General features: G+C 35.7%; 1 protein-coding gene across 1 annotated transcript in view; it reads left to right on the forward strand.

The window, feature by feature from the left end:
- The window catches only part of ESF1 (ESF1 nucleolar pre-rRNA processing protein homolog), a 36,500-nt gene that overhangs the window by 4,084 nt on the left and 17,751 nt on the right, over positions 1-14,665 (forward strand). The window contains exons 4-9 of the mRNA XM_026094662.2: positions 472-585; positions 1,400-1,500; positions 3,194-3,346; positions 4,829-4,943; positions 5,914-6,052; positions 12,941-13,102. Coding sequence (XP_025950447.2) covers positions 472-585; positions 1,400-1,500; positions 3,194-3,346; positions 4,829-4,943; positions 5,914-6,052; positions 12,941-13,102 — 784 coding nt within the window. The remainder of the gene's footprint in view (positions 1-471; positions 586-1,399; positions 1,501-3,193; positions 3,347-4,828; positions 4,944-5,913; positions 6,053-12,940; positions 13,103-14,665) is intronic.

Here is a 14,665-nt window from a genome sequence, read left to right on the forward strand (position 1 = left end):
CTTCTGATTTATCAGGAGTAGAGTTCTTAATCCTTTAGATATTTCCAATTGCATAATTAAGAAAACATTAGACAATGAAACAGGACTTTAAAACTATACACAATTAGTGTGCAGGAAATTACAGTACTGTACAGCACTGTTATAATATCATGATACTACCTGCTGTTATGACTTACTGCGTGATGATAACAAAATCTTACATGCTAGTATTATAACTGCAGTGTTGATTCTGGCATTGGTGCAGATCGGTCTGTGGTGTCTTGTGTCCTTATATCTGTTCTCTTGATTGCTGCTTCTGAACTTTTCTAGTTTGAACGATATAAGCTGTTGAGGAAATGTCGCTTTCATGTTTTCGGTGAAGTTCATTGTTGACTTTGACTTTTACCAAAGATGGTTGCTAAAGAATTGTGTATTTCCCTTAGCAGTCAGGAGTTAAACCTATAAACCTTGCATCCTTTTTTTCCTGTGCAGATTACAAGTAGATTGGCAGTTTGTAACATGGATTGGGACAGGCTGAAGGCTAAGGACTTGCTGGCTCTATTTAATTCTTTCACACCCAAAGGGGGTGTTATATTTTCTGTTAAGGTAAGACCTGATTTCTAAAAGTAGTAGTGCCTTTTACTGTAAAGAAGAAACAAAGACTACAGAGCAAAAGCAACAAGAGATAGTTCTGTGGAAGAACAAAAAGAGAAATTAATAGGATAAATGAGAAACTATCTACTTCAGAATTTAACTTGCTCTTTTAGAAATAACCATGTGCTGCTTTTCAGCATTGGGCATGTACATGGAATTAGATCCTGAAGCTGTTGGCTTCTTGTGTATATGAGGTTGGCTCTAAGTGCTGTTTTGCTGAAATTAATAGTGAAGTTCTAAATTCTAGCTGGGGAAGATTACGCTTCCTTGGCCAGCTTGATTTTCAGTAGTCACTATGGCTATTTCCGGATGCTTTTCAACCCTTTCTATCATTGCATAACACTGCTTGTTTTTTTTGCACCAATTTTGAGTTATTTGTAAATGGGCTAAATGCTGATCAGTTTAATGATATTTTTGTAATTTTTTTTTTTTTTTTAAGTGCCTGCCTGAAGCTGAAACTTTGGGAGAAATTTTAGCCAATTAGCTAATTCTGGAAAGGGTGTTCCCACATATAAAGGATTGAAGTCAGGGCTCCTGTTGCTCTTCATCCCCCTCAAAACATTCTAATTCCTAACAGTTAGTTTGTTTATTTCACTGTCTTTTCTGTGAATAAAAATTAGGCAGGCATCAAAGTTTGTGGAACTGATCCCTTAATTTTTTCTCTGAAATCAGTAAAGTCTAAAAAGCTTGATGAGATGCTTTTTCTTAACTGGTATATATTATGCCTCTACAGTTGAAACTTATTTTTAAGTTGTTGTATCTGTAGATTTATCCTTCAGAGTTTGGAAAAGAAAGATTGAAAGAGGAAGAGCTCCAAGGACCTGCAGAGCTATTCGATCTTCCAGAGAATACCACAGAGAAAGACGGGTATTAACTTACTCTTCAAATGAAAGATATAGTAAACGTAATTCTCAGTGAAAATCCCAATCAACTCCTGTTTTCAAAACTTCATTTGTGGAAGTCTCCTGTAGACAGCTTTAATTTTATAGTTTTTCAAGGCGTGTTTTAGAATTGACCCTGTTTCATTGTCATTGCATTGAATAAATGCATTTTGATGAAACTTAAGGAACTTGCTTGTTAAGTGACTTAAAAGTTTTTATTATGTAGCTAATTGGAATAATAAATGAAACAAAAATGTGGAGAGCTTAACGTAGCATTCTTCTCTACCAATTGCCATTCATGCAAGAAACTCCCTCTGTTGCTTCCTGTCAAAATTTTTATCAGCATAACCAACAAGGAACTTAACTTAGCCCAAGAATTCCCAGACTGAGATATCTTGAATACCATCACCAGCAGCCCTGGCTTACTAGGTAGGCTGAACTCATCAGGCCTGCCATCATCCAGGCTTCTTCAGGCATGTCTTTCTCTCTGTTATTTTGCTTAAAAGTTTTGTCCATATGGAACTTGATGTTCTGCTTTCACACTTTTCCAGAATTTCCAGATGTGTGGCAGCCTGACTGGAGCCACTTTTGTATTATACATCTGACTGGACTGCCATATATTTGAAAATTCTGGATGCTTCTAAAATAAATGCAGATCCCTTTGTAGAGAGTCCAGTGCATCAGAGAGTTGTATCATGAACTTAAAATAGTGTGCGCTCAAGTTGGCTTCACTGTGTGTATCAAGGTGCATCCTAATGCATCTGATTTGCTTCTCGGTAGGCCCTGTACATTCTGAAATACAATGAATGGAAATCCCAGCAGTGAGATATTTCAGCGATACCTGTGCATGTACCCGTTATGTTCACAGACCAGGACCTCAGCCCTGTGCTCTGTCTCCTTCATCCTCCCACTGATTCATCCAGTTCTCGGTCTCTCTTCTGCTTTGTTTCTCTTGCCATTATCTTCCACTACAACACCTGTGCTTCCCAAATTAGCATCCTCAGGGAGGCCTCACCTATGTCACTTGCTTATTCATTACTCCTCCACTGTCTGTCTCCAACATGAGCATCTGCAATCTTGTTCTCCTACAGTCTCTGAGATTCTCTTATGTTCTTAATGTGTACACTTACTTATCTATGGCATATGCTTCTCATCAACCAGTACCTTGTTCTGAGCCAGGATTTCCAGTGCCAGCTCAGCTAAATAATTGCAGACACAATAGGAACTATTAAATGCTACTTTCTGTGCCCTGCATAGAGCATACAAAGAGGTTACTCTATATGGCCTGTGCAGAGCCTCTAACTTCATGACTCCTGTAGGAGGTGGAGTCAGGTACAGTTGCTGCTACATAACACTTTCAAATGCTTTGAACACTGCTAGTAATAAAGAAACCAGAATCTAGTAGTTTCTGTCCTAACATTTTAGCTAATCTTGTGGAGAATATCTTTGCAAAGATCTTGAGTGAGGCACCAGTTTCTCTAATGAAACTATGTGAATTGTTCTTTTTACCTAAATAAAACTGAGTTGATGGTGGAACTTCATGCTGTTTAACATTTAATCCTTTTGCAAGATTGGGACAGTGTTTGAATGATGTGTATTTTTAATGAGTTTAAAATATTTTAGAAATGAGAAGTTGTTTAAGCCAGCTGACTTGATTGTGTTGTTTTTCACTTTTGCAGGCTTTATAAGGAAAAACTGAGAGAATATCAATTTAAGCGACTGAAATACTTCTATGCAGTGGTAGAATGTGATTCTCCTGAAACAGCCAATAAAATTTATGAGGAATGTGATGGATTGGAATTTGAAAGTAGCTGTTCTTTTATAGACCTAAGGTAAATCTAATGGTGAAATTTTTTAGGTGTCTGGGAAGGGAGAGATTAAAGCCAATTTAAAATAATTTGAAATAAGCTATATTGCCTTTATTCTGTAACCAAAATTATATGTTTGAGGTAAATTATGTATGCAGTGAGTTGTCACAATTCCCTTTGGGTTTCTTTTTTATTTTTTGAGCATTTTTGCTGGCAAATGGAAAGTTTGAGAGAGGATCTCTCCACAGAGATACTATGATCAGAGAAGTCAGATAAAATGTTATGGTTGCATCTTCAACCTGTTGCTACAGTCAAGGGGAGTTGTAGGATGCAGATTTAGAAAGCAAAACAACATATTGCTATTCTCTTCTTTCTTCAGCTAAGGGTTCAGAGGAAGTTACTCTTTTTCAGGATTGCTCACCACAGGGCAAGAACATTGCTGCTGTTGTCTTGAAGCTGCAATGGATTATGCTGGTCCCTATGAATGAGCTGGAAAGCTCTAATATTTTGAAAGCCATGTTTAGAAAAACGGGAATTCAAATTACAGTTATGCTTTATTGTTAGTATTTTCTTTCGTTATAAAAAAAAAAAGCTTTCTAGTCTGAGACAGGAGACAGGTTGCTAAATCATATTAAATTTTGACAGAAGCTGACTTTGTCTGCTGGGGCTTATGTTGTGGGCCCTGTCAGAAATCAGTGAAAGAAAAGATTTGCTCTGAATCATTCTCTGGAGCTTAATTCATCTGCTTTGAATCACTCTGGAGAAGATGATCTCTGCCAAATGAACGTGTAACTTTTCTGTTATTGTTAATATAGCTTTCATGCTTCTAGACATAGAAAGATTAATGTTTCACAACAGTGACATCTGTTTGAAATTCCCCAAAGCTCTTCCTAATCTCCCACCTACTGTGTTAAATATTAATGTTGAACAGCATTTATCATATTATATTCATGTTGATTTAAAAAAGGGACAGGGGTAATTTCTCATGTAGCACACAAACATGAAGTTTTTTTAATCTAGTTTCTTCTGGTGTTACACAAGACTTTACCTTTTTAACAGTTTTTTAATAGTTATAATGTTAAAAGATGTACCAGGCTTTCTTAAAATGTTTTGAATTTTTGGTATATCTGTCTTCAAGTGTTATTTTAATTTGATACTTTTTTCTTCTGAATTTTTAATTTTAAGCTTCCAGAAAAGGTGATTCTTAAACAACAATAACAACAAAACCAAACAAACTCTGGCCCTCTCAAACTGAAAGCTATTTAGCTTTCTCCTCCAGCGTAGTGGTGTTATACATAAAACACCTGTGGAATAGCTGTGCAGAAGCCAGACAGTTAATTTTGTGTGTGTGGTACTTATGAATTTCTTTTTCTTTTCAGCCTTACCAACTTTTAATTTTAGCAGATTCTTTTGTGTTGATGTATAAGAATTGTGAAAAGCTGAGACTGTTTATTCCTTTGAAATTTCAGTGTATTTGAATAACAACATGTTTTGTCTGCCTTTAAGATTTATTCCAGATAATGTTACATTTGATGATAAGCCAAAAGATGTAGCCTCAGAAGTGAATGTAGCTGCATATAAGCCAAAGTACTTTACATCTGCTGGTATGGTAACATCAAAGGTATCTTTACAGTGTTTTTGTATGTTTTTCTGATTTGTTTAGTTTTACTGTTAGCTTATAAATTGTATAAGTAGCAGAGAAAAGATTCCTGCTTATACTCACCATTTTACAATGAAGACATCAAACACATGAAATGTGAGCATGTTATGGAGTCACAAGTTGAGATGCTATGGATAAGCTTGAATTTCAGATTTTAAGAGTTTTAGCTTATTTGTTATAAACTAAATACTGTATTTTGACCCATTATACCTCTCTTAGAAGTTACACATCGAATTACAATCAAATCTCATGTACCCGAAATGGTTATTTGGATGTAGTTCAAGAGCAGCCTTTTGGTGATAGTGCCAGACTTAAAACAGTTGCTTCTCCTCCTTGTAGCTATTCATTCCTGCTCTGTCTTTTGTGACAGCCAAAACATTCATTCACTTCATGCATGAAGCGAACCAAACTGCAGAAGTAATTATTTGAGAAATAAGTAATTTCTGCTGGATAATTTTTCATGTCATCTTCCAGTTGATGGTGAAGCTGGGCAAACACTTTCATAGTCCCCATTGCAAACGTTCATGATTTCAGGAATTGAGTTGCTGCTGGAGGAGGAGGGGAGAGTTGGTGGTGGCTGCTGCTGCAGCTTACCAGTACCTGCTGCCACATATCAAATTTGGCTTGCAGAGATTGTGTTTTCTGACCAATGTTACAGAACCCTTCTAATGCAAGAGGTGACTTCTTCATTCTTTCCTGTAGTTAAAACTCATTGAAACCCTCTGTTGTAGAACAAATTCCAAAAAGTTACAAGTAAATTGATTTTAGTAAAATATTGTAGTATAGCTAATTGGCATTGTAGAAAAGATCAGTAATAGCTTAACACTGCTTCTTATATGGAATATGTAAAACCATTTTCTCTAAAAGCAGACTTAAAATGATTAATTTTAGTATTTCAGCTTCTACAACTGGCATTCTTCTTACTTTTAAGATAGATATCACATGGGATGAAACAGATCATGAAAGAGTAACATCACTTAGCAGAACTTTTAACAAAGAAGAACTTCTTGACATGGATTTTCAAGCTTACTTGGCTTCATCCAGTGAAGAGGAGGAAGAACAGGAGCAAGGTATTTGGGTTAATAAACGTTGTTCACAAAGTCATTACTGACAGTATTTTTTAACATGAATTTTTTAGATATATAAATTCCCTATCTTTAGAAAGTGCTTTAAACGTGTCTTCTTTTACAGGGACAATATTATGCTCCTGGTACAAAAGCTCTGGTTAAGTTCTAATATGAAAATAACCTACTTTTCCTCCACCTGTGTGTGTGTGTCATTTAAAGGAGGAGGGAAGTTGGTGGTGAGAGGTTCAGTGTGTGTGGTTCACGCTTTGCAAATCAGGAAATTAATGAGTTGATGGTGAGCTAGTGAAATTATGACAACTAGCACAAGGAGAAAGGTAGTTCTGTGCAATTTAAAGTTTCAGATGTCCATTTCAAGCTGACCTGCATTACCACCTGCTTGACTTATTGACAGTTAAGACTTGCATGTGAATAAAAGCTCATTTTGAAGAGATTCTTAAGTCTTTGATTTACACTTAGTAACATGGAAGCTGTAGCATTTTGCAAATGTACTGAAAGGTGTCTGATTCTTTTCTAGTTAAATACAGATTACAAAAAACCAAACTCTTCCACTGTTCTCTATGCATAATAGGAAAAGACATATACAGGTTTTTTTTTAATCTGTAAGTTCTCTCTAAAGCCACAGTTGAGATTCATTATGCAAACCTGCTTTTGATTCTCCAGATAATTAATATCACTAGTATGACCACAAAATTAAAGACAAAAGAAATGTTTCTGCAGTACAATTTGAGAAGCAGATGACTAGCTGAATTTGGAGCCTCAGATTATTTAGAAAATGCATTAGTGAGACAGTTTGACTCACATATATCACCCTAGCTTTAAACAGCTTGCTTTCATTTCTGTAGTGCCAAATCTCTTTGCCTGGTGTAATTGATTTTAATTAAACCAAGTATAATCTTTATAATTGGATTGATCTAAAATACTGTAGCAAGATCACAGGTGATATGAAACGTGGTACATTTTCTTTATTGCTGATGTGATTATTCTGATAAAGAAAAGACACTTTTCTTCCTGCATTTGAATAGTTTATCTAGAGATTGTGGTGACTATTTGTTAACTGTTGAATAATGGGTGAAGATCTGCTGTCTTTCTGTGAAGTCTGAGAAACATTGGTCAAAAATCAACTGATGGATGAGGAATTATTCTAATTATTGAGACCCTAAATATCTGCTTTTCGAATAATAGGTTGGACTTCTGGGTGTAAAATCGTTCTCTTCCTTTTTTTCTCCTATTCTTCTCTTACCTCATTTTCTCAGTATACTTTAGCCTTTCTTTGAGAAATTTGGCAAATCTGCTTTAATCTCTTCAGTTTTGAGATAAAAATATTTTTAAGAGTGCTGGAGGTGTTGAACTTTTCCCTCTTCAAAGGAAAAGCCTTAGTTTTAAATGTGAAGTGGTTGATGACTAAATGAATTAGGTATAACACTAAATGCAGAAATCTGTTTGTAGGTTAATGTAGTGATTTGTCATTTTCATGGACCATTGTATGCATGCTAAAGTCTCTGCAGGGCAAGGAGGTCCTGAATAAGGTGCCCAGAGTCTGTGCTGGGTGGTCTAGACAGCACAGTGAGTCTCTTCCAGACCTTTGAAAGTCCTGAGGGAAGTAGAGGTTGTACAGAGCTTTTACATGCCAACATTTGCTCTTCATGGATTACCAGAGGAGCATGTGTGCCTTCTGGCACTCCTAAACTATAGATTTTATATACTGAGGGGAAAGGCAAGTAGCAGAATTCGTTTAAAGGAATCCTAGAAAGAGAGTAGTGGTAATATATTTCAAATGCTTTTTGGTTCTCTTCTTGAGAATATAAACTTCTTGAGAATATAAAAAGAATGTCATCTAACTTCATAAGCTACAGAAGTATTCTGTGTATGGTGTGCCAACATGTTTATAAATTCCTAAATTTCCTTGTTTATTTTTACTCTAAAACTTGGTATGCTGTTATTAGATGATATATATAGCATAAAGTGGAAGGAAAAGAAAATGTCATTAAGCCTTAATCAGGTCTTTCAAATAGATGTGAAAATTGATTTATACTGCATTATAGCAAGTTATTTGCATGCTCCAAACTCATCTCTGAATGCAGAGAGCCTTGCAGATTTTTCCGGTTATAGAATTGGGAAATCTGGCAACAAATTGCCTGGCAGTACCTTGCCAGGATTCATTTGTTTCTCATCTTCATAAAAATTCGTTTATAAAGTGCACCTCTAATGAATTTTATTTTCTCTAGTAATGCTTAATCAAATATCATAATGAGAGCAGTAGATGCAGAGAAAACTATTTCAGTTTTCTTAATACCTACAAGACTACAGCTATGTTAGAAGAATAGCATCTGTAATGGGGTGCTGATAAAAGTGAATGACTATAGTAAGTGAGCAATGTTTTAGAAACTTTAAAAAGTAAACTTTGCTAGGAAGGAAGAGAAAGTTGACATTAAGATGTCTTAGCACACCAGTGAATTTTAAACCTGGAAATGTCTGGCTTCCAATGATGTTTTGAAAAGTAAATTATTAATAGAGGAATTATGTTGCCATGTCTTTAACTTGTTCCTGATGTTTTATCCATTGAGTTATGTGATATAGGACAGGATTCCATCTGACAGGATTCCATCCAGCAGAATTATGTGGTACTAAGCACAAATGGGAAAATGAATTTCAGCTGTTTGAATGGAAATGTAGGAGTGTGATAAGAAGGAAAGAATGTTCTGGACTTTTATTCATATTTTTGACTTATTAAAAATGTTTTATTTATAAGCAGGTTTTTGTTGCCCTGTTTTAGTCTGTTTTTTATATGAGATTTTTCAAGTTAAAAACGTCTGCCGTGACTGTTAGTTATTACTATTATACAACAGTTTTGTAATGTCAGATATTTCAGTGACTTACTATGCTATGGTTCATACCACAAAGCATCTCCTTTACATAGCTTCTGAGTTTTCTGTTACTTGGACGCATTTGTTCCAATCAGTAAGCCTTTCTGCTGTGCATCAAGATCGAGCGTGTAATGGCTGTTCTGACCATGAACAACCAGTGACTCATGCTATGGCATTTTAAAGGATGCTTCAAATTAAGCATACCACTTTTATGCCTAAGCTTTTGTTCTGATCTTTCCAAAACCAAGATCTTTTCTGCTGTCCTGCTTTACACTGGCACACAGAATAACTGAAAGATGAAATTTTTTCAGTAATACTACTCATGGTGATTAATGTTAAATAAAATCAAACTATTACCTCTTTTGTAATTTTTGAAATATATTTGGCGCAATAACTCTGACTAGGTATATAAATTTAAATGCATCTTTAATTTTGTCAAGTGACAATACAGTCCACTTCGTTTTTTTTTTTAAATGAACAGTGGAAGAAAGCATACAAGTATTTATTTGCTAGAGCTATTACAGAAGAATAAATAATGGAAGATGATAGAAGTAGAACATGAAACTATTTAATATTGCCCCCAAATCAAATGTATATTTATAAAATGTGTTAAACAGGATATTATTGGTGTTGGCTTGTCTCCCTTAACCTTGTGTAGCTGCTTTGGCAACTCTCATGTATTAGTGCTCTTTTGACAGTAATAAAGATCTGACTTTCTAAGATATTTCTGTTGGGTTAGTTTTGGCTTATTGCTAAAATACTTCTTAAGGAAGCAAGCAAGGAGGACTTGAACAGTTTTTAAATTATCCAAGCCTTGGTGGAATTGCATGGGACAAAGCAGAAGCACCACAAACTGATAATTTTCTGTCTGTGAAGCAACAGAAGCTTGGTGTAGCTGATGCAGGTGCTGGAGATTTTCCAAAACATGTTTGCAGGAGCTTTTATAACAAAATGTGTTTGGAAGGGCAGGAAAAGGGTCCTCTCAGCTCTCCTAGTAAGTTCATACAAGCTTTTGAAGGTGTCCAGTAACTTATAATGGAAGGATCCATCTGTGTGTGCATTTGCAGGCCAATGTGTCCTTCCTCTGAAAGGACTAGACTGGAGCCAACTCTGATTGAAAGCATATTAGTCTTGGCGTACGTCTGGCTGGCTCAAAAATGTGGCTTTAGGAATCCCAGTCACCTCTGCATAGCCAGATGCTTAAAGGCTACAGCATCTACAGTCACCTGGTTTGCAAAGTGACTCTGAAAATTGCATCCAGTGCACACCACTAAAAAGGTTACAGTACCCTGACCTAAAACAAAGAGAAAAGCTAAAAAAGAGAAAATGTAACGCTTACCCATTCATTTACTTTTACCTGTTTCTGGAAAGCAGTTCTTCTATCTTTTTCTTTCAGTATCTGTCTTCTGCCTGAAAAATACTTTGCCAGAAAATGTCTACCTTCACAGGTTTTAAATATGATTATTTTGATTACTGTGAATTCTAGATATTTCCTTTATTATCCTTTTGATGAACTACTGGGACCTGTACAGCTTCTTATTTGGAGTGTTGTGGCAATGTGGGAAGTTAGGTTTGCTATTCCTCACTTTTCACTATTTTCTGGCTCAGAATTTAGATCAACCCATTTAATTTTTCATAACCTGCTATAGGACAATGCAATACCCTCTTTATCTCATACTTGCTACTGCAATTTTTCAGTATAGAGCTCTTTATTCTTCACTCTGCTTGCCTGTGTGTGTTGCAGTTTATTTTGCATCTATCTGAATTTAAGTAACTACACTGGATAGAATTTAGATGGTTAGTGCATTTTTATGATATGGCCATCGGTTTCCAGATCAGTAGCTGAATTTTTTGGTGTGTCTTGATATCATGAGGGAGGATTTTTTTCTTTCTGTCTTTAAAGTAAACTGAGCTTTGCAGAAGGTTTGTTGTCAAATGTGGTATCTACTATTATTTCTCTACTCTCTTCTAGTTTGTAAGGCTGAGTAAAGAAAAAAAACAATTTTCTACTCAGCCATTGCTCGTCTTTTCTTTTTAAACTAAGAGTATGACTTCTTCCAAGTGCTCTGTGATTACGAGAACATGATCACAGTTTCACCAACGGACACTGCTGTCAATCAGCAATTTAATATATTGAGCATCTGCATTTGTGTCTACATTTTTGAATTAAAGCTTTTTTTGGGGGAAAAAAAAAAAAGCACAGACCATCCTATTGAAAAATTTCTGACCTGTCTCAGAAGTTCAGTCAACTGTTTTTTCCCCTTAATTTTTCTAGTTGTGTTAGCATTTCCATTACTAATCTTCTTTAAAAAATCAAGAATATACTTGTATTTTCAAGCTGATTTTCAGCTGCTCACGCATTTTTCCTTCACATGTTAAGCTTTTTTCTCTTAATTGTATTTCTTTTACAATGCAACTGTTAATGCACCAGAATTGTTTTGGACTAAAAAGTCTTTAAACAAGCTGTTAGCAGGAGAAGGCTTCCTTAACATCCATCAGAAAGTGGTTCCTCATGTCGTGCGTTACAGTGAGATGCTTGAAAGCTAGCAACAAGATTATTTTAAGTCTGAACAAACTTTGAGAACATATTCAGCTCTTTTTTCTTTCTCACAGCAGTTGTCAAGTGTTCTTTATTTGCTTACAGAATGAAGAGGCTTTTATGGATTTTTTTGGAGGTGATATTTGAATCTAAAACTGCTATTTTTGACAAAAGAAATGCATGTTTTTTCTAAATTAGAAAGTATGATGATATGCATGACCATTTAAATTCTTCTCTTGGGAAAAAATACTTTTAGTGAGGGGAAGAAAATACTCAATATATTGAAATACTAAGTTTATATTCTAAAAATCATCTTTTACCAGTTGCATAAAGTACTGAAAGAAGACTTAGTTATTCGTAAGTGATTCTCCTGACAAACAATCATAAATACATGTCAGTAGTCCCTTCCTTATCCAGTTTCATGGCAGCCTTTCTTAGCTTAAGGATTTCTTCAGCTCTCATCCAGTATAGTTTTCTTATCATTTCACATGACGGCAGGAAGAAGAAACAACAAAATTGCTTCTTTTTCTTCTCGCTCTCCAGAACTGAATGACTTTTGCCTGCCGCCTGAGCAGATGCTTCCCTCTGAGGAGATCTCTGCTATCTAAGGGGAAAGTGGAAAAGCAGCTGCAGTTAATCCAACAGTCAGGATTGCTAGTCCCAGCCAACACCCAGCACCGTATGGTGGTGGCCTGTGGAAGAGAAGAATACAGTATTGCACGTAACTGACAGCCAAAGACTGGAGGTCGCTCTGTGCTAGCTTGCAGCTGAGGTCTGGCTTTCCTGATACCAGTTATACTATGTGTGCAACTGTAGGAAGCACAGCCTCGCTGTTAAAAGAGGGAAGAAAACACACAGGCAAAAAAAGACCAAGCTCTGCCCCAAGCCTAGCTTTCTGTTGTTCAAAGAGCCACGGCAACTTTAGAGCCTTTGCAAGCCTGTTAAGCTTTTAAAAACTGTTTCAGAGATAATTAGAAGTCAAATTGCAATCGTGTTTCACTAAAAGAAGAAAAAAACATTCATTCCATCTTGCTTCATTTGTTAATTTGGCAAGTCACTGAATATAAGGGTAGGAATAATTATCTGTCTTTTCTTGCAACAGAATGTTGCAAGCTTTCTTAAAATATATCAGTTTATATTTTCAAAATGCTGTACAGAACTAATTTTGGAGACTTAGATACTACTCTGCTGTAAGGGACTCTGAAACTAATAACTTGAAAATGCGAAGTCCTATCCATGATTTCCTTTGGACAAATTTTTCTTGTTCTTTTAAGTACTCTTTAATTTCATCTGTTAAATACAAGAATTCTAAAATTGATTACTCTTTCTAGGAATTATAGATGAAAATATTGAAGATATTTTCTTGGAAATTATTTATGTGCCTTATGTGTTATTAACTTCAAACATTAACTTCAATTTATCATTTTGTTGAGGTTGTCTGTGATAACTTTAATTTCTTTTTTTAAGGTGGTGATGTAGCTCATGAAATGGAAGATGACAAACCCAAGAAAAGCCAAAAAGATGATGAAGAGCAAATTGCCAAGTACAGAGAACTTTTACAAAGTATCCAAGAAAAGGAGAAAAAACAGGAAGATGATGATATAGAAATGGAGGTTAAATGGGTTCCAGGTAAGCTTTATTTTTTTATTTTACTAACTTGGAGGATATGCAGTGCTGGTTCCTTAATATGGATATAATGCAAGTTGTAGGATTTATAGTAGTAGAGACTGACCTTTTTTCCCATAAATTGAAAGACTACTTTGTGGGAATGAAAGCTACTGGAAAGAAAACTTCTTGGGGGTATTTTGTTGTATTTAGTGATATCCAGATTTTCATCTGGAAATCAAAAATCAAAAAGGTGACTTCACCATATAGCATCCCAGCAGAATTCATCCAGAGATCTGAAAAACAATGTCTATTTTTTCCTTCATAAAGAAAAGACATTCAAACTGATTTTATCTTTTCTTTATGGGTGTGTGCTTTCCCTGGGATGTAATGCACCAGTTTAAAAACTCACTACATCCAAAAAGGGAAAGGTTTCCCTGTGGCCTCTCTTCCTTGCTGCTGGCCCTGAGCTCATGCCGGCTGCCTGTACCAGCCCTGGCACTTGTTAGATCCCTTTGTAAGTTAATTTCACTTGCTAAAATGGAGAACTGCTCTTGAAAAGAAGAAAAGATCTGGATTTTTCCCTGTTGAGTTAGGCAGCCAGATAGGCTCATAGGAGCATTTGGTGAATGCTCAACAAATTATGCAGCCCGGAGAGCAGGGAAGTATGGCATTCCCTTCTGGGGGCATGTTATACTGGCTCAGCATGTGTGGAACTGCAGCCTTGGTAAGGACACAGCCTGGTCTATTACTGTAAATAGTAAGACCAGAGCCATACTAAAAACCAGTCCCTTCTCCACAGATGTCTTAATTCTAGCTGGGAATGCATATCTAATTATCTGATTTTCACTAATATTATTCTGTACTCACTCAGGGAGAACTTCTGTTGAATAAAAATGCTCTCTTTTAAAATCCTATTCTGGTCTGTAGTAAATTCCGTTCAGTTGAATGAACGAATTTTATTCCTAGGTTTTGACAAGATCTGTATTTGAAAGTATGCAATGGCATTAAAATCGCTGTGAATCTTCAGTTGTGCTTACATAATCCCCAATCACTTCTGACATGAATTCGCACAGAACTTTAGGGGAAAATGCATATCATGTGTTACCTGATGAGTGCTTACTAGCACGACAGTATCATCATGTTTTACTTCTGCTCTCCACAGTGTGTCAGTATTTGCATTCTCAAACTTGCTTTTTTAATGTCTTTTAATTCATTGTGTCACTGAGCATTAAAGGCAGCTGAGTTTTCATACATAGGTAGCTATGATAAGATTTTTACAAGGATTTTTTGTTGCCGTCTTTCAGACCAAAGCTGGAAGCCATAGTAGAAACAAAGTGGTGGTGTTAGGAATGTGTTCTGAATTTATATATATAAAATAGATAGAAAGGCCAGGCATTCTTTAAATAGTCAGAAAAGCTGGCATTTTTTTGTTGGGTTTTAAAATATGTTTGGGGTTCTTTTATTTGTTATACAGTCTGTCCTCCCATGTTAGAAGGAATCTTGTAAATTGTATGAATGAAATTCTGTAAATTAAAAAATGGAAGCAACCTAATATGGTCACATAGTTAAGAACCTAGAGCAAAC

Source organism: Dromaius novaehollandiae, chromosome 3 (genome assembly GCF_036370855.1).
Source record: "Dromaius novaehollandiae isolate bDroNov1 chromosome 3, bDroNov1.hap1, whole genome shotgun sequence".
NCBI lineage: Eukaryota > Metazoa > Chordata > Aves > Casuariiformes > Dromaiidae > Dromaius > Dromaius novaehollandiae.